General features: G+C 66.2%; 2 protein-coding genes across 11 annotated transcripts in view; both read left to right on the forward strand.

Moving 5' to 3' along the window:
* AGRN (agrin) overlaps positions 1-11,063 on the forward strand; it is a 31,786-nt gene extending 20,723 nt beyond the window's left edge. For 2 of the 7 annotated variants that reach the window (XM_057556507.1, XM_057556525.1), the window contains 29 exons: positions 39-233; positions 325-525; positions 608-756; positions 842-947; positions 1,756-1,872; positions 1,955-2,119; positions 2,275-2,418; positions 2,523-2,647; positions 2,723-2,828; positions 2,921-3,253; positions 3,333-3,470; positions 3,921-4,048; positions 4,209-4,323; positions 4,403-4,522; positions 4,640-4,987; positions 5,213-5,405; positions 5,518-5,733; positions 6,203-6,432; positions 6,525-6,659; positions 6,758-6,854; positions 6,960-7,124; positions 7,240-7,351; positions 7,572-7,583; positions 7,812-7,928; positions 8,057-8,249; positions 8,331-8,418; positions 9,672-9,896; positions 10,376-10,479; positions 10,832-11,063. In XM_057556507.1, coding sequence (XP_057412490.1) covers positions 39-233; positions 325-525; positions 608-756; positions 842-947; positions 1,756-1,872; positions 1,955-2,119; positions 2,275-2,418; positions 2,523-2,647; positions 2,723-2,828; positions 2,921-3,253; positions 3,333-3,470; positions 3,921-4,048; positions 4,209-4,323; positions 4,403-4,522; positions 4,640-4,987; positions 5,213-5,405; positions 5,518-5,733; positions 6,203-6,432; positions 6,525-6,659; positions 6,758-6,854; positions 6,960-7,124; positions 7,240-7,351; positions 7,572-7,583; positions 7,812-7,928; positions 8,057-8,249; positions 8,331-8,418; positions 9,672-9,896; positions 10,376-10,479; positions 10,832-10,989 — 4,535 coding nt within the window. In that variant the 3' untranslated portion in view covers positions 10,990-11,063. Of the gene's footprint in view, positions 1-38; positions 234-324; positions 526-607; positions 757-841; positions 948-1,755; positions 1,873-1,954; positions 2,120-2,274; positions 2,419-2,522; positions 2,648-2,722; positions 2,829-2,920; positions 3,254-3,332; positions 3,471-3,920; positions 4,049-4,208; positions 4,324-4,402; positions 4,523-4,639; positions 4,988-5,212; positions 5,406-5,517; positions 5,734-6,202; positions 6,433-6,524; positions 6,660-6,757; positions 6,855-6,959; positions 7,125-7,239; positions 7,352-7,571; positions 7,584-7,811; positions 7,929-8,056; positions 8,250-8,330; positions 8,419-8,591; positions 8,616-9,671; positions 9,897-10,375; positions 10,480-10,831 lie in introns of all 7 variants that reach the window. The other 5 variants (XM_057556501.1, XM_057556514.1, XM_057556505.1 and 2 more) reach the window with 5 other exon arrangements.
* A 2,892-nt stretch (positions 11,064-13,955) lies between these two features.
* LOC103008474 (tyrosine-protein phosphatase non-receptor type 11-like) lies at positions 13,956-26,487 on the forward strand. 4 transcript variants are annotated; one of them, XM_057553899.1, is made up of 15 exons: positions 13,956-14,007; positions 19,863-19,985; positions 20,972-21,169; positions 21,840-22,026; positions 22,102-22,221; positions 22,419-22,532; positions 22,689-22,785; positions 23,028-23,107; positions 23,457-23,612; positions 23,824-23,955; positions 24,686-24,840; positions 24,946-25,013; positions 25,203-25,351; positions 25,424-25,521; positions 25,664-26,487. In XM_057553899.1, the coding sequence occupies exons 1-15, from the start codon at positions 13,994-13,996 to the stop codon at positions 25,716-25,718; spliced, it is 1,746 nt and encodes a 581-aa protein (XP_057409882.1). In that variant the 5' UTR covers positions 13,956-13,993; the 3' UTR covers positions 25,719-26,487. The 4 variants fall into 4 exon arrangements, with proteins under 4 accessions (XP_057409882.1, XP_057409868.1, XP_057409876.1 ...); XM_057553885.1 differs by having other exon boundaries at positions 25,203-25,521; XM_057553893.1 differs by having other exon boundaries at positions 24,689-24,840; positions 25,203-25,521.
* Positions 26,488-26,896: the final 409 nt, after the last annotated feature.

Here is a 26,896-nt window from a genome sequence, read left to right on the forward strand (position 1 = left end):
CCGTCCTGGTCACCGTGGTGATGGAGCCTTCCCCCCAGACCGCTGTGGGCAGTGCCGCTTTGGAGCCCTGTGCGAGGCTGAGACCGGGCGCTGCGTGTGCCCCTCCGAGTGCGTGGCCTCGGCCCAGCCCGTGTGCGGCTCTGACGGGCGCACGTATGCCAGCGAGTGTGAATTGCACGTCCATGCCTGCACACGCCAGATCAGCCTGCACGTGGCCTCGGCTGGACCCTGCCGTGAGTGGGGCTGGGGGCACCCGGCGGGCTGTGGTCCCGTGCCTCCTCCACCCAGTGTCAGCTGACCCCCGCCCGGCCCCGCCTTCTGCAGAGACCTGCGGAGACAGAGTGTGCGCCTTCGGGGCCGTGTGCTCAGCGGGGCGGTGCGTGTGTCCCCGGTGTGAGCGCCCTCCGCCCGGCCCCGTGTGTGGCAGCGACGGCCTGACCTACCGCAGTTCTTGCGAGCTCCGCGAGGCGGCCTGCCAGCAGCAGATGCAGATAGAGGAGGCCCGGGCGGGGCCGTGTGAGCAGGGTAGGCTCGGGGGCGGCTGGTGCGGGCTGCTGGGCACCAGCCTCGGCCGGGACCCCGAGGTGACCTGGCCTCCTCCCCGCAGCCGAGTGCGGCTCGGGCGGCTCGGGCTCTGGAGAGCACGGTGAGTGTGAGCAGGAGCTGTGCCGGCAGCGAGGCGGCATCTGGGACGAGGACTCGGAGGACGGGCCGTGCGTCTGCGACTTCAGCTGCCAGAGTGTCCTGAGGAGCCCGGTGAGGCCCCCACCCTCCCGACTCCCACTGGGCAGGGAGGCGGGGGCCGTGGCCGCCCACACCTGCCCTGACGCCATTCCTCCAGGTGTGCGGCTCGGACGGGGTCACCTACCGTGCCGAGTGTGAGCTGGAGAAGGCCAGGTGTGAATCGCGGCCAGAGCTGTACGTCGTGTCCCGGGGAGCCTGCCGTGGTGAGTGGGCATGCGGGCGTGTCCGGCTGTGTGTGGGCACACATGCGCCTGTGCAAAGGTATGTGTGCCCACGGGTGTGAGGCTTGTGGGGGTCCGTGTCTTGTTTGAAGCTGTCGCGTGTACGCCCCGGTGGGCCTGTGTGAACACGTGTATTGCGTGTGCAGTGTGTGCTGTTAGTGCATATCCGTATTTGTGCAGCTATGGTGCGTGGACGTGTGTGCCTGCCGCTCAACAAGTGTGCGCTAAGCACCTACTGTGTGCAGGGGGGCATCAGTGAACCAGCGAGGCCCACCCTCCGGGCACTTTTCCTTCTGGGAGGAGACTGATGGTGACCGGCAATCGTTGTATCTTTGTGCACGCACAAGTGTGCCTGTGTGTCTGCGCGCGGGGGAATGTGGCGTACGTGTGTGCCTGCCACCTTGCAGAGGCCCACTAATCCGAGCGTGTGGCTCTGGTTGTACGTGTGTGCACGGGGCTTCATGTCCACGATCTGTGGCTGGTTGTACGTGTGTGCACGGGGCTTCATGTCCACGATCTGTGGCTGGTTGTACGTGTGTGCACGGGGCTTCTTGTCCACGATCTGTGGGCATTTCACATGTTGCTGGTACCTGGTGTGCAGACACATTATTGTTCTCTTATGTGGTATGGGGTTCTCACCTGTGACCCGAGCTGCAGACCCACGGGCCCTGGTGGGAGCCGGCATCAGGAGGGCTAAGTGGTGACGGCGGGGGCGGTTGAGTCAGAGTGGCCGTGCCCAGGTTGAGCGTCTGGCCCTGCCTGGCATCTCAACCCCTGCCCCTCCCTGCAGCCCCCACCTTGGCCCCGCTGCTGCCTGCGGTTCCCCTGCACTGCGCTCAGACCCCCTACGGCTGCTGCCAGGACAACATCACTGCTGCCCGGGGCGTGGGCCTGGCTGGCTGCCCCAGTGAGTACCCGAGCCTGGCCCTGACCCGCAGCCAGGCAGAGCCACGCAGCTGCAGTGACCCTGGCTTGCCCTGGCCTTGCAGGCTTGTGCCAGTGCAACCCACACGGCTCCTACAGTGGCACCTGTGACCCGGCCACAGGCCAGTGCTCCTGCCGCCCGGGCGTGGGGGGCCTCAAGTGTGACCGCTGTGAGCCCGGCTTCTGGAACTTCCGTGGTATCGTCATCGATGGCCGGAGCGGCTGTACCCGTGAGTGGCAGGGCCCGTGACCGGTCCCCAGCTGAGCGCCGCTGCCTGTCTGCCCTGCCCCTGTTCTCCTCGTCCCCCCTGGCAGGGGCTGGGCCAGGCTCTGGAGCCCGTGGGGAAGCCAGGCACAGATCTCAGCCTCCTCCCCTGCCTCCCAGCCTGCAGCTGTGACCCCCAGGGTGCCGTGCGGGACGACTGTGAGCAGATGACCGGGCTGTGCTCCTGTAAGCCTGGGGTGGCAGGACCCAAGTGCGGGCAGTGTCCAGACGGCCGTGCCCTGGGCCCTGCTGGCTGTGAACCAGGTGAGGGCCAGACCTGGCACTGCCCCTGGCCCCCTGTGCTGGGGATGAGGCCGTCATAGGGACGGGCTTTCCTGAGCCAGTGGGCTCTCTCGTGTCTGCCTCAGACTCTTCGGCACCCAAGACCTGTGCTGAGATGCCTTGTGAGTTCGGGGCGTCCTGCGTGGAGGAGGCTGGCTCCGCCCACTGCGTGTGCCCAACACCCGCCTGTCCAGGGGCCAATGCTACCAAGGTGAGGGATGGGTAGTGTGGAGGGTGGCGGGGGTGCGGAGGGGCCTCCCCCCAGCATCCGTGTCCTGTGCCCCAGGTCTGTGGGTCAGATGGAGTCACCTATGGCAACGAGTGCCAGCTGAGGACCATCGCCTGCCGCCAGGGCTTGGACATCTCTATCCAGAGCCTCGGCCCTTGCCAGGGTAAGGCCTTACCCACTGCCCCAGACTGACCAGGAAGGCCTGACCCTGCTCTGACCACCAGCCCCGCCACCTGGAATCTCCTCTCCTTACAGAAGACATCACTTCCGGCCCCCGTCCGACATCCGCATCTGTGGCCACCTCAGGGCTTGACCTGAGCAAGGCACTGTTGCCTCCACCCAGCGCCCTCTCCCTGGCTCCCAGCAGTACCCCTCGCAGCCGGCCCACCTCTCGACCCGCATCACAACCTTGGACCACCGCCAGCATCCCCAGGACCGCTGCAAGGCCCGTGCTGACCATGCCTCCCACGGCCCCCTCCATGGCAGCCAGCCTCGCCACATCCGCCTTTGGCGAATCTGGCAGCGCTGATGGGAGCGGTGACGAGGAGCTGAGTGGTGACTTGGAGGCCAGTGGGGCTGGCTCAGGAGGTGAGCACAGGCTCCGGGACATGGGGGCAGGGCCCAGGAGGGCTGCACCTGGGGCTGGGCTCAGACGGCACCTCCCCAGGACTCGAGCCTCCTGAGAGAGACAGCGCTGGGACCCCCGGGCCACCCATGGAGAGGGCTTCGTGCTACAACTCGCCTATGGGCTGCTGCTCAGATGGCAAGACGCCCTCACTGGACGCAGAGGGCTCCAACTGTCCTGGTGAGTGGGTGGCCGGGGGCCAGGGCGGAGCGTGAGGAATGGCCTGGACGCATCCAGGGATGCTGTCTCTCCTCCCGGCCACGGGCCTGTCCAGCAGGTGGGCTCCCAGGGTTTGTGATCTTCTGATCTTAGCACACATGTGCAAGCGGTCTTGGGAATTCAGTACATGCAGACATAACGTGTGTTCTCGGCCCCCGCACATGCGTGGGTGCCCAGGACCCCGTGGCTAACCTGTTTTTCCTGTTGCAAGCCGGCCTGGGGCACTGCCCCAAGGAGTCTGTCTGGTAACCGATGCCAGCCCTGCCCCGGGGTCCCCACTAACCTCATGACCATCTGACTAACCGCCACCTGCCCTGCACCCCGCGTGGCTTGCTGCTGGGGCCTGTGCCCATGGCTGGCCCAGAGGCCAGGCAGGTGCCAGGCAGGACCTCACTGCTCCCTCCCCCGCAGCCACCAAGGTGTTCCAGGGTGTGCTGGAGCTCGAGGGGGTCGAGGGGCAGGAGCTGTTCTACACGCCGGAGATGGCTGACCCCAAGTCCGAGCTGTTTGGAGAGACCGCCAGGAGCATCGAGAGTGTGGTAAGTGTGGGGCCGTGGCCAGGGTGGCAGCCCCTACCCAGCCACTGGCCTTTTTCCCAGGACAGGCCCAGAGAAGCGCTGGGGTGGGTGGGGGGGGGGGAGGGCCCAATGGTCCAGCCTGGGCGGCTTCCCGGAGCCCTAACTCACTCTCCACCCGCAGCTGGATGACCTCTTCCGGAACTCGGACGTTAAGAAGGACTTTCGAAGTGTCCGCCTGCGGGACTTGGGGCCCGGCAACTCCGTCCGAGCCATTGTGGACGTGCACTTCGACCCCAGTGAGCCCCCACCCCAGTCCCCCCGGGCAGTGGGGGGGCCGCCCTGGTCTCCACCATGCTCAGGGTCCCTCCTCCCCAGCCACAGCCTTCAGGGCACCCGATGTGTGCCAGGCCCTGGTCCGGCAGATCCAGGCATCCAGGCGCCGGTCCTTGGGCGTGAGGCGGCCTCTGCAGGAACACGTGCGGTTCATGGACTTCGGTGAGAGCCTGGTCCGGCCGCCAGCCGCAGCTTGTCCCCACCCTCCGTCCCCCACGCCGCGCACTGCGCTCGGGATCCCTGCGCCTCGCGGATCCTGACGGTTTCCCCTACCCCCAGACTGGCTTCCTGCGTTCTTCACGGGAGCCACCCCTGCTGCAGCCACGGCCAGAGCCACCACTGTGGCCCGCCTGCCACCTTCGGCTGTGACCCCTAGGGCCCTCCATCCCAGTCACACGAGCCGGCCCGTCAGCAGGACCACAGTGCCCTTCACCGCGCGCCAGCCCCCCACCCCTGCCCCCAGCCGCACGCCTGCACGCCGGCCCCCGCCCCCAGGCACCCAGCAGCCCCCACGTCCCTGTGACTCCCAGCCCTGCCTCCACGGGGGGACCTGCCAGGACCAGGGCTCAGGTGGAGACTTCACCTGCCGCTGCACGGCGGGCAGGGGGGGCGCCGTCTGTGAGAAGGGTAAGGTCGTCCACGCGGGGGAGGGGCAGGGAGGCAGAGGGGGCCAGGTTGGGGAGGGCCGGGCCGCTGGGAGTCGGGGGCCGGGCAGGGGGGCCAGGCTGGGGTGAGGGGCGGGTTGGACTCCCTGGCCCAGCGCTGGGGACAGGGCTGGGGGTTTCAGACCGGAAGTCAGAGCCCGGGCAGCCGGGTCCTCTGTGCCCTCCACTGTCCCTCCGTCTCCTGCAGCACTGCGCCCCTCCGTGCCGGCCTTCGGGGGCCACTCCTTCCTGGCCTTCCCCACCCTCCGTGCCTACCACACCCTGCGCCTGGCGCTTGAATTCCGGGCGCTGGAGCCCCAGGGTCTGCTGCTCTACAACGGCAATGCCCGGGGCAAGGACTTCCTGGCACTGGCGTTGCTGGGGGGCCGCGTGCAGCTCAGGTGGGTGGTGGGCGGTTGGGGGGTCAGGGATGAGGGTGGGGGCTGGGTGGCAGGGCTAGCCCGTGGTGCTGGCTCCGTTTGGCTGTCCCGAGCGCCTGTTCCCGCCCCCCAGGTTCGACACAGGTTCGGGGCCCGCGGTGCTGACCAGCTCAGTGCCCGTGCAGCCCGGCCGGTGGCATCACCTGGAGCTGTCTCGGCACTGGCGCCAGGGCACTCTCTCGGTGGACGGTGAGACCCCTGTCCTGGGCCAGAGCCCCAGTGGCACTGACGGCCTCAACCTGGACATGGACCTTTTTGTGGGTGGCGTCCCGGAGGACCAGGCTTCCGTGTGAGCATGGAGGAGGGTGGGGTGGCCCCGACCGCAGACCCCCGACCTTGGCCCTGATCCCTGACTCTTGGGGGTGGCATCCAGGAGGTCCAAGCTCCCTGTGGATAACAAAGGGGTTGGAAGGATGGGTGTGGACCACGGCTGTGACCCTGGCCTCAACCCCAGCCCTTGACTGGGATCCTGATTCTGTCCTGATCCTGAGGACCAAGCTGCCTTGTAATAACCAAGGAGGGGCTGGGCTGGCCCTGACCTTCAGTCCCGACCCTTGACTCTCAACCCAACCCACCTCCTGATTCTGTGGGTTGACTGTCCATCTTGTGAGGACCAAAAGAGGTTTTGGGGATGGGGAGCAACCCTGACTCACGACCCCGGCTGATTGAGGGACGCCAGTGTCACAGTTGGTTGTGAGAGAGGACAGACAGCTCTGGTCTCCGGCCTCTGACCCCTGACCCTCTCATCTTGGTGGCAGGGTGCTCGAGCGGACCTCTGTCGGCGTCGGTCTTAGGGGCTGTATCCGCTTGCTGGGCGTCAACAACCAGCAGCTGGAGCTGAGTGACTGGCAGGGGTCTGCGACCCGAAGCTCCGGAGTGGGCGAGTGCAGGGACCACCCCTGTGTGCCTAACCCCTGCCTCGGCGGGGCCCCGTGCCAGGCCCTGGAGGCCGGCATGTTCCACTGTCGGTGCCTACCCGGCCGCTTTGGTGAGGGCGGGCCCTGGGCCGGGTGCTGGGGGGACTTGTGTGCCTGTGCTTGGGACTCAGGCCTCCTGGGACCCCAACCTGCCTCCCTCCAGGCCCGACCTGTGCTGACGAGAAGGACCCTTGTCAGCCGAACCCCTGCCATGGGGCAGCCCCCTGCCGCGTGCTGCCCCAGGGCGAGGCCAAGTGCGAGTGCCCCCGGGGCCGGGAGGGCAGCCTCTGCCAGACAGGTGGGGACAGCGGCGCTCAGGGCAGGGAGGGCGGCGGGGGTGAGGGGGCTCTGGGGTCAGGGCCCGGCACCCCGTGTGATCCTCTCCTGTCCTCACAGCCTCAGAGCGGGAGGATAGCCAGCCTTTCCTGGCCGACTTCAACAGCTTCTCCTACCTGGAGCTGAAAGGCCTGCAGGCCTTTGAGCGGGACCTGGGGTCAGTTGGGGATAGGGGTGGGTGAAGGGAAGCAGCCCGCAACCCCATCCCGCCATGGGGTGAGGGGGCATCGAGACACCCCCGCCTGCCCTCATGCGACCCCAGGGAGAAGATGGCGCTGGAGGTGGTGTTCCTGGCCCGGGGCCCCAGCGGCCTGCTCCTCTACAATGGGCAGAAGACAGACGGCAAGGGCGACTTTGTGTCGCTGGCACTGCACGACCGTGTCCTGGAGTTCCGCTACGACTTGGGCAAGGGGGCAGCGGTCATCAGGTGGGCCGCACGGGGGTGCAGGGGGCCAGCCTGGGCGCCTGCGCAGTGTCCCTCAGGCCCCTGCCGGGCAGGCCGGCTGAGCCCCAGTCTGCTCACGGCGCCCCCCCTTCTCCAGGAGCAAGGAGCCAGTGGCCCTGGGCGCTTGGACCAGGGTCTCCCTGGAGCGAAACGGACGCAAAGGAGCCATGCGGGTCGACGATGGGCCCCGTGTGCTGGGGGAGTCCCCGGTGAGCGAGTGTTTCCCGGGCTGCCGCACCTGCTCCCGCCGCCCTCCTCCTCCCCCCGGGCGGCGTGCGGCCGCCGCCCCGCAGCCCGCGCTCACTGGACTGTTTTCTCTCCTCTGCCCCGGGCCTCTGTCTGTGTCTCCTCTCTGCCCCCACTGCTCCCTGGCCCTTGCTCTGCAACCCCACCCCGCTCGCCCTCCGCTCTCCGCTCTCCGGATGCCAGAAATCCCGCAAGGTACGTCCCCTCTCACCCTGCTGCACCCTCTTCTGCCACCTCCGCCCCTAGAGTAGCTCCCCCCCACTGAGCCCGCGCGTGGCCACGTCTGTGATGAACTCTGCTTCCACGAGGCTGGAGGGCGCGGGGCGGGTCATCACCGGCGGGCGGGCCCTGGTCTGGGGCTCGACCTGTTCCTGCCCGGTGGGTGGGCTCCACAGCCCCTCACCCTGCCGCACCTCCCCCCAGGTGCCGCACACCGTCCTCAACCTGAAGGAGCCGCTCTACGTGGGGGGCGCCCCTGACTTCAGCAAGCTGGCCCGGGCGGCCGCCGTGCCCTCCGGCTTCGATGGCGCCATCCAGCTGGTAGGTGGGGCGGGGGCGGTGCCCTGGTACAGTCTCGAGGGAGGGCCCATCCCAGAGGGGCTTCTCTCCTCCGGGGGTGGGGGCTGTCCGGGCAGGCTGGACAGAGCCTCTTGCTGCCCATCCCGCAGGTCTCCCTGAACGGCCGCCAGCTGCTGACCCGGGAGCACGTGGTGCGGGCGGTGGACGTCTCGTCCTTTGCAGGCCACCCTTGTACCCGGGCCGAGGGTCACCCTTGCCTCCACGGGGCCTCCTGTCTCCCTCGGGGGGCCTCCTACGAGTGCCTGTGTCCTGGGGGCTTCTCGGGGCTGCACTGCGAGAAGGGTGAGGGCCAGGGCACAGGGCCGAGGCTGGACGGGGCGGGGGGAGCCCGCCCGCGGCCGCGCTCACCCCGCTGTCTCTCAGGCCTGATTGAGAAGTCGGCCGGGGACCTGGACACACTGGCCTTTGACGGACGGACCTACATCGAGTACCTCAACGCCGTGACAGAGAGGTAGTGTGCCCCCCGGAGCCAGGCGCCCCTCCGCCCTCCGCTCTCGGGTCCTGTCTGCGCAGCCGCACAGGGCCAGACGCGGGACCCTCCACTCCTGCCCCCGGCTCTGTGCCCACCTCCGCCCCTCCTCCACCCTCCTTCCTTCTCACTGTCTCTGTCTCTTTGATTCCAAGCGAACTGACCAATGAGATCCCAGCGTAAGTAGCTCCGCCTCCACCCTCGCTGTCACCATCCTCTGCTCCTCACCCACCGGGCAGCACATCCCAAGGGCGAGGGCAGAACTTCCGTCCCCAGTGGAGGAGGATGGGGGTTTGGGGTTGCTGTCTGTGCTGCCCGGGGCTCAGTTTCCCAGCTTGGAAGTGGGGAGTCACCCCTTTCCCAGATGTGTGTTGAATGCCAGCCCACCCCTCCACCCCTTGCAGCTATTCACCTCGCCACAGGGCACCGGCACGGCGTGCACGCGTGTGCACACTTGTAAACGCGCACATTCATGCCCACGTGTCTGTGTGCACACACGAGCGCGTGTGTCTCAGTGTGCACGTGAGCCCGTGTGCTCCCGTGTGTGCGCACATCCACGTGTGTGGGGGGCCATCCAGGGCTCCCTCCCGACCAGGGGCCCTCGGTCTTCCTTCCATATCACCCATGCCCCAGCTCTTCCCTCTGCACCTGGCCTGGGCCGTGCCCACCAGCTCTGTGTCTGCCCATGTGTGTTGCACGTGTGTCATTGCCAGGGCTCCCTGGTGGTTGGAGCCAATGTCCCAGGGTCCTGTGTGTCTTCCATGGATGCTTGCTCCTCCCACCTTCCCCTGGTGAAGAGGGGGTGTGGGGAGGGGCTGCTGCTAGGTCCCGCCCCACCCTGCGCTACAGCCCGTCTGTCCCCCCCGCTCACCTGCCTCCCTCTCTTCCTGCATCTAAGCCCTGAAACTCCGGATTCCAGGGCCCTTCCCAGGTGAGCAGCGGCCCCTGGCCCCTGCTGTCTGCCTGTTGCCTTCCCGTCTCTCTGAGCATCTCTCTGCCGAGCTGTCCCTGTGTCTGTCCACCTCGCTCCTCTGATTGCCCGTCTGGCCCCACCTCCCACCATCCACCTCTCGGCCCATCTGTCCCACTAGCGGTGTGCACCACCTGCCCGTCCAGCTGCCCCCGGGGCGTCACTAGCCCTCATGGCCTCTGCAGTCATGCCCCTCACCTTCCTACCACCCCTACTCCGTCCCCACCACCCTCCCAGAGGTCCTGACCAGCCCTCTGCCCACCAGCGAGAAGGCGCTACGGAGCAACCACTTTGAGCTGAGCCTGCGCACCGAGGCCACGCAGGGGCTGGTGCTGTGGAGTGGCAGAGCCACGGAGCGGGCCGACTACATCGCACTGGCCATCGTGGACGGGCGCCTGCAGCTGGCTTACGACCTGGGCTCCCAGCCCATGGTGCTGCGCTCCACCGTACCAGTCAGCACCAACCGCTGGTTGCGGGTCAGGGCACACAGGTCAGCAGGGAGCCTGGGGCCACCAAGAATAGCAGCGGGCGCTGCCTGGACTTGCCCGGCCAGGGCATGCCTGGCCACTCGTGGCTAGGGTAGGAGTTTGGTAGGGGGAGGAGGGTGAGTAGGGCTGGTGGCCCGACCTGAGGTCACTGCCAGTGCGGGGGGAGGGATGAGAGGGTACAGGAGAAGCAGTGATGGCCAGGGAACCCCTGATCTGAAAGGGGTTTCCCTGCTCTACCCAGACGCCGGCTGGGGACATGTCCCTCTGCTCTGAGCCTTGGCCGTCCCCTCCAGCAAGGCTTGGCCCACAGGAGGTCCCCCTGCCCTTGGCCATCTGGTGCTCTCCTGGGGTCAGTGCCACTCCATCCTGGCCTCCAGGGGTGACACTTGGTGACGGTCCCCAGGGTGTGGTGTTGGGGCGAAAGGGATGGAGGGTTCCGGAGGTGGAGCCACCTGATGGCCTCACCCCACCACACCCCCAGGGAACAGAGGGAAGGCTCCCTTCAGGTGGGCAACGAGGCCCCTGTGACTGGTTCCTCCCCACTGGGTGCCACGCAGCTGGACACAGACGGAGCCCTGTGGCTGGGTGAGTGATTGGTGGGGGCGGGGCCGGGGGAGGGACAGCGAAGGGTCTCTGAGGGACAGGCCCCATCCCCTGGAGCTGGCAACGAAGAGGGGCACCCGTGTCAGCACTATCCAGGACAGCAGATGGGCTGGCTGGGGTGGGGCCCTCTCCCCTCCTGTCTTAGCCCCTGCCGTGCCCTGGGTGGTGTGGGGCCAGGAGGCTGGAGCTCGTCTGCTGGTCCCCTGGTCACCCCCGGGCACTGGCAGGCTGCAGGTAGCTCACCTGGTCATTCAGATGCAGTGGGCCCCTCTGCCCGCCTGTGTCCAGCCTGCCTGTCACTGAGCCCAGTGACCTTTCCTCTGTCTTCCTGCAGGTGGCCTAGAGAAGCTGCCTGTGGGCCAGGCCCTGCCCAAGGCCTACGGCACGGGCTTCGTGGGCTGCCTGCGGGACGTGGTGGTGGGTCGGCGCCCGCTGCACCTGCTGGAGGACGCCGTCACCAAGCCGGCGCTTCGGCCCTGTCCTGCCCCGTGAGCCACAATGCAGCCACGACCCACCCTGCTGTAATTATTTTCTATTTTTGTAAACTTGTTGCTTTTTTGATATGATTTTCTTGCCTATGTGTCAGCCGGAGGGACTGCTGGCCCGGCCTCCCTCCCGTCCAGGCAGGCACGCTGCAGAGACAGACATGGTGCCAAGGGACTCCAAGGGGTTGGGGGAGGAATGCTGCACGTGGAGGGCTTGGCTCACTCAGCAGCCTTGGGACGTGCCCCTCTGCCCTGGGACACCGTGTCCTGGCCTCTCAGGCTGTTCCTCCCCCGAGTATCCACGTGTGCTGGCCCCCGTGTTCTCCGGCCTGTCGTCAGACCCTGCACACACACATTGCCCATGTTCCACCTGGCGGGGCCTGTGTCCCCAGAGCAGGTAGGGTTTAGGGGGCCCTTCCTCTGTGCGAGCCCCACGGGGCCCCTCTGGGCTCCCATCTGAGCCGCCCCTCCTCCCTGCCTGTGCTGGGCGGGACCAGCCTCACCAGGGCCCGCCGAGCCCAGGCCTCCCTTGCCAGTCCTGTGAAACAATGTCACTGTTGAGGCCATGCTGCGCCCCTCCCTCCGGCTGAGTCCACCTGTCTCAGGGCACTGGAGAGCAGAGGCCGGGCACAGGCCTGTTCAGGGCACCCTGGCCCGCAGCTGGCCCTGCCCATCGGCCCAGCCACCCTGGACATGGCTGTGTCCCCCCTCCTCCCCGCAAGACCCCATGAGGAGCCCTGAGAGGGAGTGGGGCCACTTGTGATGTGGTGGACGTCCACTGCCTGCTTGCCTGGGGGGGCCAGCATCCCCTCTTGAGGATGCACGTCCAGGCCTGGCCACCAACCACAGAGTCTTTATGTACTGATTTCATTTGACAGCTGGGGTGACGGGGCTGTTGTCTTTCCTGTCCCGGCCCGAGGGCAGCTGAGGACACCATACAGCAAACCTGTCCAGTTCTGGTGTGAGGAGTGGTTGTCCTTATGCAAGAGTGACCGGGAGCGGGCTGGGTGTCTAAGCAACACCAAAGGGCAGGTGCGGGGTGGCAGAGACGGCTGCAAAGCCAGAAACGCCTTAAACTGCAATGTTAGGTCTCATCTGGTCCCGTCCCCCCAGCCGCCCTCACCTGTCCTGGTGGGGGTGGCAGCCCCTCCCGCAGCCCCTCCCACAGCCGGGCCGGGCTGTCAGGCTCAGAGGCTGCAGGAGCCTCAGAAGTCCTGTTACTAACTCCGATCTGTGTTTGTGTCAATCACCGTGAAATAAAGTCTGAACACTTTCAAGAGGCGCTTGCGTCTGTCCACACCAGCACCACTGCTCTCAGCCCCGCCTGGCCCTGTGCTCGCCCACCCGGCCGGTTCCTGTCCCAGGAGCTCCTCGCTGAGCTTCATGGTGGCGTGCAGGCTTCAAGCTCCCTTAGGTGGCTCTGGATGGAGGAGGGGGTCCTGTGCTGCGGTGGGGGCTGCTTTTGGCCAGGAGACCCTGTGCAGTGAGTGTGCACACTGTTGTGCGAGGGGCTGGCCGGGTGGGCCCATGAGGCCTGCACCCCAGGTAGCCTCCTTAGGGATGGCGGGCCTTGCAGGCAGGCCGCAGCCCCTGCCACGTGTACATGCGTGTACGTGTCTGCACATGTGTCAGCCTACGTCCGGGTGTCTGTGAGCACAGGATGGGAAGAGGGGCTGTGAGGAGAGCGGGCTGGTGGTACTAAGGGCAAGGAGGGCCTCTGGGGGAGCCAGGATGGGGTGGAGCTGAGGCCTGGGGGGAAGGGAACGCTAGTGGGTGTGGGCGGGGTGGGCCGGTGCTGGGCTGGACACAGGGAGGAGGAGGCACTGACCGAGGCGCGGGAGCACCTGCGCAGGCCCCCTGCTGCGTCCGGAGCGGCGGGGTTTGAGGAGCTGAGGCCACCTGAGTCGAGTCCAGGAGGCCGAGGGTTACCAAGCAGAGGGGAAGCTGGGCTGAGGCCTGGCACATGAGGGAGGAGGTGGGCTCGGCTGAGTGAGGGGAGGAGAGACCCCCATGGTGGGAGGACCAGGAGAGGGTGCTCTGGGAGCTGACGCTTACAGAAGGAGGGGCTCTCGGGGCAACCAGTGCTGCGGGTGCAGGACCCTCAAGGTTGTCAGGAGGGTGAGGAAGAGGAAAAGCCGAGGAGGGCAAGGAGCGCTCTAACCTGCTCTCGGCAGGTGGTGGTGATTTGGGATCAGGGGTTGCAAGCAGCAGCAGGTTCCAAGCTGGTGGTGTACCACTCCTGAAAAGGTGTGTGTGTGGGGGGGGGCCGCTGGGCAGGCCCTGACAGTCCTAACGGGATCCCAATGTTAGGAGCCCAGGCAAGGAAGGGTGGAACCCCCAGGCGATTGGCCAGCGGGCCCCAGGGACAAGCCGGCCTGGTGGGGGCAGTTGTAGCAGGAGCAAAGGCCCTGAGGTCAAGGGGGTGTCAGCATCACTTAGGAAGTGTGGCGACTAGGCGGGTGGCAGAGGTGGGGAGAAGGGGAGCCGGCAGCCCAAGCTAGGACAGCTAAGAGGGAAGAGCTGGTTATCACGTGGGCTCCCACCTCCGCCCCTCTGGGGTCCCCCTCCGGGACGCGGGGCGGGTGGGACCTGTTCCACCCGTTTCTCTAGCTCCGAGCCCCTCCCCCCAGGGTGCGGGGAGTGCAGCCCCTCCTCCCCCAGGACGGAGGCGGAGCTGGAAAGGTTCTTGGAAGGAAAGCACCCAGACGAACAGGACACATAATTAATCACTTTCCGCGCCGCTCGGACCAGGGCCGCCTGGCGCCTTCGCCCTCCGAGCCCGTGATGTCGCGTGAGCCCCTCGTCCTGAAGCCCGGCGCCCTCGGGAACTGGTGCAACCTCCCAGCACCGTAGCGAGACCTGAGGGCGCGGCTCCTTTTAAGGGAGGTCGGGAGGGGCGGGGCCTCTAGGGTGGGCGGGGCGGTATCCCGGTGGGCGGGGCTCCGGTGGGCGGATCCTCGAGGTAGGCGGGGCCTCCTCCGTGCGGCCGGAGCACCCTGAGCCCCGCAGACATGACCTCGCGCAGGTGAGTCCGGCCGCCCGGGGGCCAGAAGCCGGGACCCCCACCACGTGCGGTTCCGGCCGAGGGGCGCGGACAGGGGGTGCGGGCGAGATGCTCCCCGGGACGTCTCCTGCTCCCGACCGGTGGCGCTCAAGCCTGACCTTCTGACACCCGCCCCCTTCCACGCGTCCCGGGCCAGCGAGGCCCAGCCTCACCCTGGCGGATGGATAGAACTCTTTCTGATCGGGGGCTGGGTCTGGGTGGGGGGTCAGAGGTACCCTGACCCTAGGGAATGGATGGTGCTCTTGGGTGGCAGTGGCTGGAGCCTAGAGTGGGCAGCACGTGTCAGGTCAGTAACAGACCCTCTCTCTCTCACTCCCCTGGACTCCTTGCCTTGTTCCAGGCTCCCTTTGGGCCACCAGAGATGTGTTAAACCTGGCGGGGTCCCCCCTTTCCCCAGTCCTGAAACTGGGGCCATCCTGGAGGCTCTGGTCTCCCCCAGTAGTCGTGGCCCCTTGACCTGCAAGGACCAGCCCTCCCTTGACAGGCTCATTTCCCCCCCCACCCCGACCCTCCTAAGGACCAGGTTTAGGGGTGAGCTCCCTGGCAGGGGTGTGTGTGAGACCCGGGACAGGGCTCAAGTCAAGCCAGCTTCTGGCCTCCATGAAGAGGGAAGATGGGACTTGTACAGGAAGGGGCCCTTCCTGCCCTTTCCACCAGACCCCCCCCGGGGCGTGCACACACGCCTGTGAGCTCAGACTCCAGCTGGATGTGGACGTCAGTGCGAGCCACAGCTGTGAGACGCCTGGCACCACTTCCGGGCACATCCAGAACACCCCCCTCTGGGGCCTGGTGAGGCTGGAGGTCACAGGAAGGGTCTCCCTAAGACCCCGAGTGACTTCCTAGATCAGTGAGGGGGCTGGACAAGATCTGATCTGCGGGGCCAGGGCAGTGCGTCAGCGGTGGGGGCTCCAGAATCCCTACAAGGGGTGTGGTGAGCCTGGCACGGTGGCCTCCGGCAGGGTCAAGGGCCCTCTTAGGCTCAGGAATAGTGGAAGTGGGTTGGCTCTCCAAGAACCTGTCAGCCCCAGAGCCCTGCGATTCCCAGCTTTAGCAACCAGCTGGAGCTCAGGCAGGAGAATGTTTTGGGGTCTGCCTGGAACCAGCCCTCGGGCTCCACTCGGCCTCCCTCCTTCTTGTCCCCCAGGCAAGTCCTGGTGCTCAGGAAAGGTCATGTCCGTGTCATGTGCATGTGACCCTGGGCCAGCCTGGGAAAGCCCCGGGTGCGGCTCTGCCCACCCTCGCCAACCCTCCCTGCCCCACCCTGTGATGACCATCTGGACTGTCACTCCTCTGGCCCCTGGGTCGCTGCCCACACCCCTATCAGGCCTGGGCAGGCCCAACCAAATCCCAAGCGAAGCCCATCCCCCTACACCTGCCCCCACCCTGTGGCGCCTTCCCATCGCCCTGTGGTTTGTGGGTCAACGGGCACCGTCATCGGCACCGCTCGCCCCGGGACTCCGGTGCTGCGGGCAGGGCTGGGCGCAAGTCCTGCCTAGTGCTGTCGTTTGATGTGTTGATATCGGTGCTTGGGAAGGAGCCAGGTCCCACGGGGACCTGCTGAGCACCCTCGAGTTCCCCCTCTGTTCCAGATGGGAGAGGAAAGCGTGCCTCTGGTTAGTTCGGTTCTGCACAGGCAGGACGGGCCTTGGTTGAGGTTCCTCTGGGACCAGCAGGGGCTGGGGGCAGGGAGATGGAGAAGAACACTGGCTGGGCTCTGGGGTCCTCAGCCCTGGAGTTCCAGCCTGGGACCCTCCCCACTTGCCTGTGTATCTCCCACCGTCGTGGCAATGTCTTCCCTGCAGGTGTGTCCAGCCCCTGTACCGTGTGTGTAAGCATGTCGACAGGCCATTCGTGGGTCTCCCAGGGCCCCAGGGTTGGAGCCGTGCCATCTACAGCTTGGGACACCAAGGCCACACAGAACGCTGGACCAGACAGTGGCCAGTGGGCTCAGGCTGGGCTGTTCCTGGGCTCCGGAGCCCGACTAGACTCAGCTTGGCCTTGACAGGCCCAGGCTGTTAGACCCATGGGGAGACCAGCGTGCCCTGCCCACCTCACCTGCCCCTCTCCCAGGCCTGCCTGACCATGTGACCAGGGCAGAGCTGACCTGCCACAGAGCAGGGAGCCCTTTGGCACAGAAGTGACCCAGGTGTGGAGATTGGAGACGGGACCTGTAGCCTCCCCACCTCCTCCCACCCCTCAGCCAGGGGCAGCCGGCTGTGCCAGCCTGCGGACACCCAGCTCCAGCTCTAGGCCTGGTCAGGGGAGTGAGGCCTACCTCGGCCTGGGGTTGCAGCTGCTGCGCTGTGAGCTGCTGTTGCCTCTCAGGATACCCCACCCCTGGAGATTTCCACCCAGTAGACCCGGGGCAGCTTTCGGGAGGAGAGAGGGACGGAAAGTATGAGCGAGAGTCCCAGAAAGGACAAACAACGTGCCCTTCACCTTGCTCTGTGGCTTTGATGCTGGGCCTCCACCCTCTACCCCTGGTCCCACACTCTGGGCATTGCCCATCTTGGACTGGAGTCTGAGGCTGCTGGGACTGGGGGAGGCGGCCTCTGGGCACAGGATGTGGCTCAGCAGAGTGGGTGGCCCCAGGGTGGGGGGGTCGGAGGCCTTCCTTTGGGTTCCAGTGCCCCCCCACACACACACTGCCGTGTCTCTGACAGCATGAGGCCTTCGCCCTCTTCCTGGCGGCCTCGCCTGCTGTCCTGTGATTGGCCCGGAGGTCATCACGTGGAGCTCCTCCCCCTGGAAGCCTTCCCTGGCAGCTTCATCTGCTGGACCACTCGACCAAAACCGCCCCCAGGTCCCACTCCTCTAGAGCCAGCACGGGAGGGAGCTTGAGACCCCAGGCCCAAAAAGTGCCCAGGAAGTGCCTGGCTGGTGGTATCCCTCCTTCCCCCAGGGAGAGCTGGATAGGAGCTCTGGGTGGCCCTGGGCAGCTCACCTGAGCTTCTGGGCCTCTCTGAACCAATACATGGACCCTGGGGAGCCATGGAGGTCAGAACGGAGCCTGTCCTCCCCAGGGCTCATGTCTGGTGATGAAGACACGGGGAGACAGGTAAACGCAGAAGCCTGTACGTGCCCGTCTGCTGTTGCAGGTGCCACACGTGGAAGGTGGGGCAGTGATGCAGCTGCAGTGTTGATGGCAGGGGCAGCGGGATGGTCAGGGAGGGAGTGTGAGCCGTGCCCCGTAGGGCCGGCTGGAGGTGGCCAGGTGAGGAGTGAGGTCAGTGAACAGAGAGATGGACAACGGGGAGAGGGGCTTTCTAGTGGGGGGTCCTTGAGGTGTGTGTGAGAGTCCTGAGAGCCACACAGGGCCACTGGCAAGGTTTAAATGGCTCTGATGTGCATTTTCTGAGAACCCCTCTGTCTGCCATGGCTCTGCTGAGGGTGAAGGATGAGGCCCGGAGGCCTGGAATCGATACTGCCATCCAGGCAAGAGCCGGTGGGCACTGGTCCCAGGGCGGTGGGAGAAGTGGTTGGTTCTGGGGCGTTTGGAAGTCAGGGCAAGAGGGCACAGCGTTGGGAGAGTGCTGGGGAGTTGAGGGCAGGGACCTGAGTGATGGGCGGGCGGTGACCCCCTTCACTGAGTGAGGACTGCATAGAAGAACAGGGCTTCAGGGGCCCTGTCAGGAGTTTCGAATTTTGCAAACGTTAAGATAGAGATGCTGTTAGCTTTCAGACAGAGATACTGGAAAGAGTTGTGTCTATGAGCTTGAAGCTCAGAGCCCAGGTGGGGCTGGAGGCGTAGACAGTGCATGGACGTGGAGACACGTGTAGGGCACAGGTGGGGGGGCTCCAACACCGCGGGGTCAGAAGAAGGAAGGGGACCCCGGCCGGCTGAGGTGGGAAACCTGGGGAGTGTGGAGAACTCCCGCGTGGAGTGCGTGCTTCTGGAAGGAGGCCTGAGCACTGGCCCTGGGAGGCCGGGGGAGGCCCTGAGAGCCCAGGGAGACAGGTCTGTGGGGCCTCGGGCGAAGATGGGCATTGCGGACCAGCACAGGCCACAGCTTTCTGTGATGGCGGGAATATTTCTTTCCCACCCACAGTCGACAGCCTCCAGTGGCCACACATGGCTTCCAGCAGTGAAATGTGGCCACTGTGACCCAGGAACTGGGATTATGCTGCTGCTGAATTTTAATCCATTCACCTGCACACGCCACACCTGCCATGGGCTGTGCATCGGACAGTGCGATGTAGACTGAGCACAGTGGCTCCTTGGAGGGGTCAGGAAGGAGCTGATGGCAGGGACGAAGGGGGCCCAGGAGAGGCAAGGGAGCGGCAGGAGGGCCGGAGGAGGCGTGCAGGCCGCTTTTACGCAAGAGATGTGATCTGATTCCCATTCCAGAAAGATCTCAGTGGGGCGAGATGGTATTGGGTCAGCTGTGGGGCGGGGCAGGGTCTGCCCAGGGCACAGCAGCCCCACCCCATCTGTGCCCGGGTTATGACTGCGAACAACTGGGCGGGGCCTGGGGGGTCGCAAGGCAGCAGAGTTGGAGTCGGGGGCCCCGGTTTCCCACTGGATGCAGGATGGGGCAGGACTACCCCCAACACCGTGTCATCTGCGCGGTGAACCAGGGACACACCTCTGAACCAGAGATCCCAAGCCCTTCCTGCAGTGACCTTTGGGAGACACAGTGTTGCCAGTGGAAGGCCAGTTACTGTGTTACAGTGTCCTTCTGGGGGATCATGCAGGGACCCTGCTCTGAGACGCTCTGGGGCCACCGCACGAGTATGATTTAATCCCAGGCCCAGAAATTCCTGCCCTAATGGGGGAGACGCACGGAGACAGAAGCCACCGGGGGAAAGTTAACAGCAGTTATGATCCAGCCGTGGGCTCATGTGCAGTCCTGATGAGGTCCCCCGGCCCTGTCCCCCCATCTCGTGCGGGAGGCTGTGAAGGTCAGTCCCAGGGCAGTGGCGGCGGCGGGGGTGGGGTTGAGTCCCTCTCAGCCTGGACCCCCAGCAGAACAGATGGCGACTCTCTGGGCTCGCCCAGCACCCACCACCCACTCGTAGGTCATTCACTTCTGAATTCAAGTATGTTTGTTAATGCCCAGGCTCTGTTTTCAACCCTGCCATACACACTGCCCTTGTGGAGCTTAAATCAAGGAGATAGACTACAAGCCAATAAATGTGTAACATATGTCAAGAAGGTGACCAATACTGTGAAGAAAAATAAAGCAGAATAAGTGTCGAAGAGTGAGGGGAGAGGGTCGCTGTGTCACTCGATGTGGCCGGGAGCGGAGAACAGCTGGTGCAGAGGCCCCGAGGGGCACGGCCTGGTGGGGGTGAGGGGCTGGGACCGGCAGGCGGCAACGGGGTGGGGGCACTCTCGGGGGTGATGGGCCTGTGGGCTGTGCTCTTGTTCCGGGGGTGCTGACCCAGTGACTGACGTGATATGCTGGGGTCCCTCGGGAGAGGGTGGTGGCCAGGACCGGGAGGGGCGGTGAAGGTGGGAGGGGTGGGCCACCAGGGTCTGCTGCTGGGCTGTAAGGGGAGGAAGGGAGCCCTGGGTGGCCATGGGGGGTCCCAAGTGCCTTCGGCTGAGCTGGGACGCCTGGTGGGCGGTGGGGGGGGGGGAGAGACGGCCGAGGGCTTGAGCTGAGGTTCCTGCTGGCGTCCTTGTGGGGGCTCTGGAGGGGGTCTGCCCATCTGTGTCCCCGGCCCCCTCCTTCCCCACAGACCCCAGACCCTGTGGTCATGGCTCAAGGACGGTGGTGAGTGCAGGGCGGCCCCAGCAGGCACTGTGGGCGTGGTCAGGACTGCCCGGTGTTCCTGGCTCTCTCGTCGCCAACTTGCTGTCCTCATTCCAGGTGGTTTCATCCCAACCTCGGTGGGGTCGAGGCGGAGCAGCTGCTCCGGTCCAAGGGCCAGCACGGGAGCTTCCTGGCAAGACCCAGCAAGAGCCGCCCGGGCGGCTTCACGCTGTCCGTCAGGTGGGTGGGTGGTGCTGCCAGGTGCGGACAGGCCCCGAGGCCCCGCAAGACTTCAAGGGGTCGGAACACCCTCAGGCTCCCCAGTCCTTCCAGAGGGGGTGGGCAGTGAGGACCCCTGCTGGGGGCGAGATCTTGGGGGGGAGTCTGGCATTCCTGGCCAGGTGGCCTCTGGGCAGGAGGGGGCCCCTTGGAGAGGCCTTCAGGGAGGGCTCCGTGAGGTGGGCATCGGCAGGGCCTCCCTCCCACCCTCTGAGGGGCCTCAAGGGCCGGGATCGTGCCCCCATCTCCTGGGGATGCCGCCCACTGGGGGTGTCGCCGGAGACCTGAAAGGGCCAGTGTGCGGGGAGGATGGGCAGGAGGGGTCACGACCAGCAGAGTGGGCAGCCGGATCCGTGTCCACCCTGGGTGAGGCGGGTCAGTCGGGTCTGGGGAGGGGCCTGCCCAAAGGGCTCCAGATCCTTCCGGGTTTTCTACTAAACCTGGGCAGCAGGCGGGATGAGGTTAGCCCTCAGGATGGACTTCCCTCGCCTTGGAGACACAGACTTTCTCCCCTGGGGCTTCCCAGGCCACACTGGGACACCTGGGGGAAGCAGTCTCGGGGCCCCAGTCCCCCATTCTCTGGAGCCCCTGGGCAGGTGGTCTGGAGTGAGGCAGAGTCTGTCTGGAGAGGCTGCCCCAGCCTCGGCCTCCGGGCCAAGGGAGAGTTAGGCCTGTGGTCGACAAGCCCAACCTTGGCTGCCGCAGGGGCAGCGGGGGTGGGGTGCCCGCCACCCAGGGTGGGGCCCGGACACTGGCTGGCCGGGGAGCTGCAGAGGGGAGGGGCCTGGCCTTGGCTGTGCTGTTCGTGGCAGGGGGACAGCAGAGGCCGAGATCTCAGGGCCGGAAAACCCCAGGGACTGTTCGGGAAGCTGAGGGTGGTGATGGGAAGGAGGGTGGATGGTGGGCGCAGCAGCCCCCAACGGCGGCTGGTGCACTGGCCCTTCCAGGCGCCACGACGAGGTGACCCACATCAAGATCCAGAACACAGGCGACTACTACGATCTGTATGGGGGGGAGAAGTTCGCGACGCTGGCCGAGCTGGTGCAGCACTACACAGGCCAGCGCGGGGGGCTGCTCCGAGAGCGTGGCGGGGCCCCCGTGGAGCTCTTGCACCCGCTGAGCTGCCAGGACCCCACGTCAGAACGGTAAGCTGCTGGGTCTGCATCTAGCCAGGCATGTGTGTCTGCACAGGTGTGTGTGCGAGTGACCGGTGGGGCAGGGGCCGCTGGGCACGGCCTCTGGGTGTCCTCTGCCCCCAGGACTCAGGGTCAGGCTTGGGCACAGCTGTGGCAAAGCTGAGGGAGCCTACTGCACCCCCTGCCCTGGGGTTCTGGACTCGTTTCTTCCAGGTCCCAGGCACCAGCCACAGGGGTGGGAGAGCTGCAGCCAGCCTGCCCCCTGCCCTCCTGGCTGATGACTTGGGGAGAGCAGGTTCCCCCAGCCTCGGTTTCCCCATCTGCACTGCGGAGGTCTGAGCCAGCTGCATCTGCCGAGGAAGCAGGGTGGGGCTGGCCTGGGGAGACCATCCTGCCCCTCCTTGCTGGGGACGAGGCTGCCACCTGGTGGTCACCCTGGGGCACTGCAGGGCCCGTCTGTCCTGCCTCCTGCTGCTTTCTGGGTCGGAGGAAGGTCGGAGAGGTGGGCAGGGCTGACGGAGGCTGGCCTGGGTGCGGGTGCTGCCTGGGCCCCCGAGGTCTGGGTGGGTCTGTGCCTCTCTCGGTATCTGTGTCTCAGAGCCTTAGGCTACATGTGGGCCTGTGCCCCTCACCTGGCCAGGCCGGGGCCCCTGGTCTCACCTGTGCCGTCCTGGGCCAGGTGGTACCACGGGCACCTGTCTGGCAAGGAGGCCGAGAAGCTGCTGATGCAGAAGGGGCGTCCGGGCAGCTTCCTGGTTCGGGAGAGTCAGAGCAAACCTGGGGACTTCGTGCTGTCAGCGCTCACACAGCAGCTGGACAGGGCAGGCCGCCAGGCACGCGTCACCCATGTCATGATCCACTTCCAGGTAGGAGGCGGTGGCGGGGGGGGGGGGTGACCCAGGGGAGGGGGCACCACCGGCCGCTCACTGCCGCCCCCACAGCCAGATGGGAAGTACGATGTGGGAGGTGGCGAGCGGTTTGACACCCTGGGAGACCTGGTGGAATGCTACAGAAAGAACCCTCTGGTGGAGAGGTCGGGGACCGTAGTGCACCTCCAGCAGGTATGCCCCCGGGCACCTGAACCTTGGGCTCTGAGTGGGCTTCTCCACCTGGGGGGGCAAGGGATTCTGGCACAGCCCCACCCGGGAGAAAGGACACCAGGCTGGCGCAGGGTGGCTGAGGGCAAGGGTGTGGGGGCCAGGGCACTATGGGGTCCGCTGGACCCTGCTGAGCTTGGACGCGGGCCTCTCCCGGCCAGCCCCTCAAGACCACGAGAATCAGCGCCACAAGCATTGAGAGCCGTGTGCGGGAGCTCAACGAGGCCATGGATGCCAGCGAGAAGGCCAAGCAGGGCTTCTGGGAGGAGTTCGAGGTGCCGGACTGCTGCCCACTGCCCCCCACCCCCCGACTCCCATCCTCTGGGGCTGTGGCAAGGGCCAGCAGAGGGGTGTGGGTCAGGGGGTGTGGGCGGGGGTTGAGGGCTCCGGGGAAGGGTTGGGGCCACGGGCTAAAGCCCCACTTCCCCCAGATGCTGCAGCAGCAGGAGTGCCGGCTCCTGTATCCCCGGAAGGAGGGCCAGCGGCCGGAGAACAAGCCCAAGAACCGATACAGGAACATCCTTCCCTGTGAGGCTGGGGCCTGAGGCCACGTGGGGGGCCAGGGCTCCACTCACCACCTTCAGGGGCCCATCTGGCAGAGGGGTCCTGCGGGGTGAAGGCAGGGGTCATTCCCCACCAGTGGTGTGATGCCCCCTCTTGCCCCTGCGTCCTTTGTCTCTGCTCACCACGGGTCAGCGGGCCAGGAAGCAGGTGGGGTCCACGAGCATCCCCTCTGCCCTGGAGACCTGAGCGGCATCTTCCCTTCCCAGTTGATACCACCCGTGTCATCCTGCGTGATGTGGAGGACAGCGCGCCTGGAGCCGACTACATCAACGCCAACTACATCAGGGTGAGTGTGCATGAGGTGTGGGTGGCCAGCTGCACGCGTGGCCCCACGTGGATCAAACACCAGTCACCCCATCCCCTATAATAACGAGCCTGGAGCTCGTGAAGTGATCTGTGGACCTTGGCAAGACAATAGATATTCAGGGGGGGATATTCAGATATTCAGGGTGCGGCGGTCCACAAGGGGTCCTCAGAGCCTGCTGGACTAAATATTGGTCCTAAGACCCTCCCACCCTCAGTGGACTGCGTGTGAGCCACTGGGCTACTTTGCATATCATTTGCATCAACTTGCATTGGTCCTCTGGCACTTTAATTCCTGGAAACAGCAGGCAGTTGACCCCACCTCCTTTCAGAGTGACCCAGAGGAGAAGCCAGGCCATGGACCAGGCAAGGTGCACATCGCCACCCAGGGCTGTCTGCCAACTACGGTGGCTGCCTTCTGGGCCATGGTGCGCCAGGAGGACACGCGTGTCGTCGTCATGACCACCAGGGAGGCGGAGCGAGGCCGGGTAGGAGCTCAGGCTCGCGTTCCTCCCCTCCTCCTGCCGTGTGCCCTACTGGACCTGTGCTGGTGCTGGCCCAGCCTTGCTTCTTCAGTCTTGGGGATGCTGGGGGAGCAGGGAGGGCACTGAAGAGACCCCGTGTATGTCCCACAGGGCAGAGGGGCAAGGGTGCTGGTGGTCTTCCAGTATGGCTGATGCCATGCCCCCACCCTCCCAGAACAAGTGTTTCCGATACTGGCCAGAGCTGCACGGCAGCCAAGAGTATGGCCGCCTGCGCGTGTGCAACGTTGCTGAGCACCAGGCCCAGGGCTATTGTGTGAGGGAGCTGCAGGTGTGGCGGGCAGACCAGGTGAGCCTGGAGGGCAACGAGACCTGTGGGGCCAGGGTCAGTGCGGTCGGGAAGTCCCCAGGTCTGCGCTGGGGCGAGGAGGCCCTGGGCTGGCCCTGCCTCCACCCGACCCCACTGGCCCTGGTGGCCTCCACATCCCTCAATCCAGTGGGCACAGTCTTGGCCTGGGCTCTGCTGGGCAGTGTTCCCAGTCGGGCACGTTCGCAGCCACAGTTGCCTGGCTCCAGGGTGGCCTCACACCCACATGCACCTCTCCCTCCAGTCCTTCCCTGGGCCGTCTCAGCACCTTCGGCCTCCTTTGTATGCTAGTGGTGCCCATTCCTGTCCCAGGCACAGATCCCTCCTGGCCAGTTCCCTTTGTCTAACCACCTGGGGGGTCCTGCAAGCCTCTGCATTTGGCCTTTCCCAAATAGAATTCACTTCCCAGAAAGCTCCTCCCTCCCCCAGACCGTCTTTCTTCCTTTCCCCAGGCACCTGAGCTTCCTGGGGCCATCTGGGGGTCCCCCAAGCCCTGAATCCCATCTTCTCCTCCCACTCCCTCTTGCTCTGTCCGGGCCCCGCTGGTCACTCCTTCTGGCAAACCCCACCGAGCCACAGCCTGCCTCCTCCCGGTTCAGTCCCTGGGCCCCTCCCCACCGAGGGTCACAGCAGCGTCAGCCCCGACGCCGCGCGGGGTGCCTGGGACTCGCCCAGACCCCCCGGTTGGCGCTCAGCAGCCCGCCCTGCCCAGGAGGAGTCACCGCGCACAGTGAAGCACTGCCAGTACTTCGGCTGGCCGGACCACGGGGTGCCGGCCGCGCCCACCGGCGTCCTTGGCTTCCTGGACGAGGTGAACCGGGCCCAGAGCAGCATGCCGGGGGCCGGACCCATGGTAGTGCACTGCAGGTGCGACCAGGGACGGGGCGGGGCCAGCGGCACAGGTGCCACCGGGGAAGGGGCCACGGCTTTGTCCCGTCAACCGGCCACAGGCCTCCTGGTCCGTCCCCACAGCGCCGGCATCGGACGCACTGGCACAATCATTGTGCTTGACATCCTGGTGGACGTCATTCGCAGGCAGGGTGAGCCACCCCAGGCAGGCCCCGCCCTGCAGTCGAGCCCCGCCCCTCCCATCTAGCCCCGCCCCGGGTACCGGCCCCTCCCCTTCCATCTAGCCCCGCCCTCCTGCAGTTGCAGGCCCCGCCTATTTCATCTGGCCCTCCCACCTCCTCCCTGCCTCACCGCCCCGCCCTGAGCTCGCTCGTCCCCAGGGCTGGACTGCGACATCGACGTCCCCAAGACGATCCAGCATGTGCGGCGGCAGCGCTCGGGGATGGTGCAGACCGAGGCGCAGTACAAGTTCGTGTACCTGGCGCTGCAGCGGTACATCCGGGGCGAGCAGCTACGCCTGCGCGAGCAGGTGGGGGCAGGGCCGGGCCGGGGCGGAACCTGCGGGGGCATCACCATGGTGACCAGCGGCCCCTCCCCTCAGCGCGAGCCGCCCGAGGATCGCGACTCCCTGAAGGTGGGAGCCTCGCCCGCCGACCCCGGCTGTAGCCCCGGAACCGCGCCGTCCCGGGCGCCGGCGGCGTGAGTGGGGCGTCGGGGACCGGGCGGGGGCGGAGTCCCGGCAGGGAGGCCTCGGGGGCGTGGCCCGGGCGTGGGGGCGTGGCCCGGGGCGAGGGGGCGGGATCGCAGGTGGCCCCCAGCCGAAGCCCGTCTCCGCCCGCAGCACCCCGGAGGCCTCCGGCCACGTGTACGAGAACCTGCTGCCACTCGGGCCGTGAGGGCCCCGAGTGCGCGCGCCCCGAGTGGGGCTGGAGCCGTGCGAGAAGGCGGGAGCCCAGCAAGGCCGGCCCTCGCGTTCCTCCGAAGGACTGTGTTTAGGACTGTGCAGACCGGCGCCCAGCCCGGAGCGTTGCGGGGTTGGGGGGCGGGGGTCCCGGGTCTGCCCCTCAGACCCTCCCTGACCAGGTCTGCACGTCCAGAAATGGTGAGGGAAGGTCAGGAGGTCCGGTGTCCCTGCCTTTCTTGGAGGAGGGGAGGCGGGGCTGCAGGGCTGCGGTTTGTCTCAGTGTGGGAGGCCACCAGTGACCACCTGCACGGCGCAGTGACTATGTGTGACCTTGCGTGTGCCACGTGTTTGAGTGTCAGCCTGTATGTGGGACACGAGTGACCAGCAAGTGAGTGCCAGTCTGTGGTCACCAGCGTTTGTGCCCCTCTCCCCTGCATCCTGCATGCCCCCCACCCCTTCAGAGCTGCTTCTCAGCCCTGCCCACAGCCGTGGTCTAGGATGTGGCCCAGGCAGCGGCTCAGTCCCTGCCGTGTCCAGGCCTAGCCCAGACCGTCACACTGCGGTCGCGTGTGGACAAATGTTTGTTGAATGAGAGAATATGTGACATGCTCGTGTGACCACGGGGATGAGGGCGAGGCTCCATGTGTGCCTGACTGGTCTGTGATGGTGTGATGTCACTGGCCTGTGGTCCACACTTGCACCCTCCCATCACGGATGTCCCTGTGGCTTTGTGGTCTCCTCAGTAAAATGCCTTCTTCTCAGTTTTGCGTCTTTGCCTGGAGAAAGGGAGCATGTGGGTCCCCGCGACTGGGCCCAACTTCCCCAGGGTCTCCCTGAGCCAGAGGCCCAGCTGGTAGGAGCAGGAAGTCCTGGGCTTTGGGGTGAGGGATGAGGAGGCTGAGACCTGTGCGAGCCAGGACCGGCCTGGCCTCTCTTTGCCATGCCAAGCTGGTGGTGCAGGATTCCTGGGGCTAAGGGCAGAACCGGGTAGGGGAGGGGTGGGGGTTGGCAGGACTCCTGCCCGTCCCTCGTGACACTCGCTTCACCAGCCAGGCCTGGCCCAGGGAGGGTCTGCTGGAGGAACCTGAGGTCTGTGGATCCTCAGGACACGCTGGTTGTCGCCAGCCCCGCTTCTGTGCACACTTGGGCTTTGGTTCCCGGGGGCCACGG

The sequence above is a fragment of the Balaenoptera acutorostrata genome, chromosome 1 (assembly GCF_949987535.1).
Source record: "Balaenoptera acutorostrata chromosome 1, mBalAcu1.1, whole genome shotgun sequence".
Taxonomy (NCBI): Eukaryota; Metazoa; Chordata; class Mammalia; order Artiodactyla; family Balaenopteridae; genus Balaenoptera; species Balaenoptera acutorostrata.

Bases quoted from the DNA above. Each gene is read 5' to 3' on its own strand.
- LOC103008474 (XM_057553885.1), top strand. The intron at 23,956-24,685 runs GTGAGCCTGGAG...CGCCCTGCCCAG, and splicing joins AGGTGTGGCGGGCAGACCAG to GAGGAGTCACCGCGCACAGT. The intron at 25,014-25,202 runs GTGAGCCACCCC...GCTCGTCCCCAG, and splicing joins GGACGTCATTCGCAGGCAGG to GGCTGGACTGCGACATCGAC.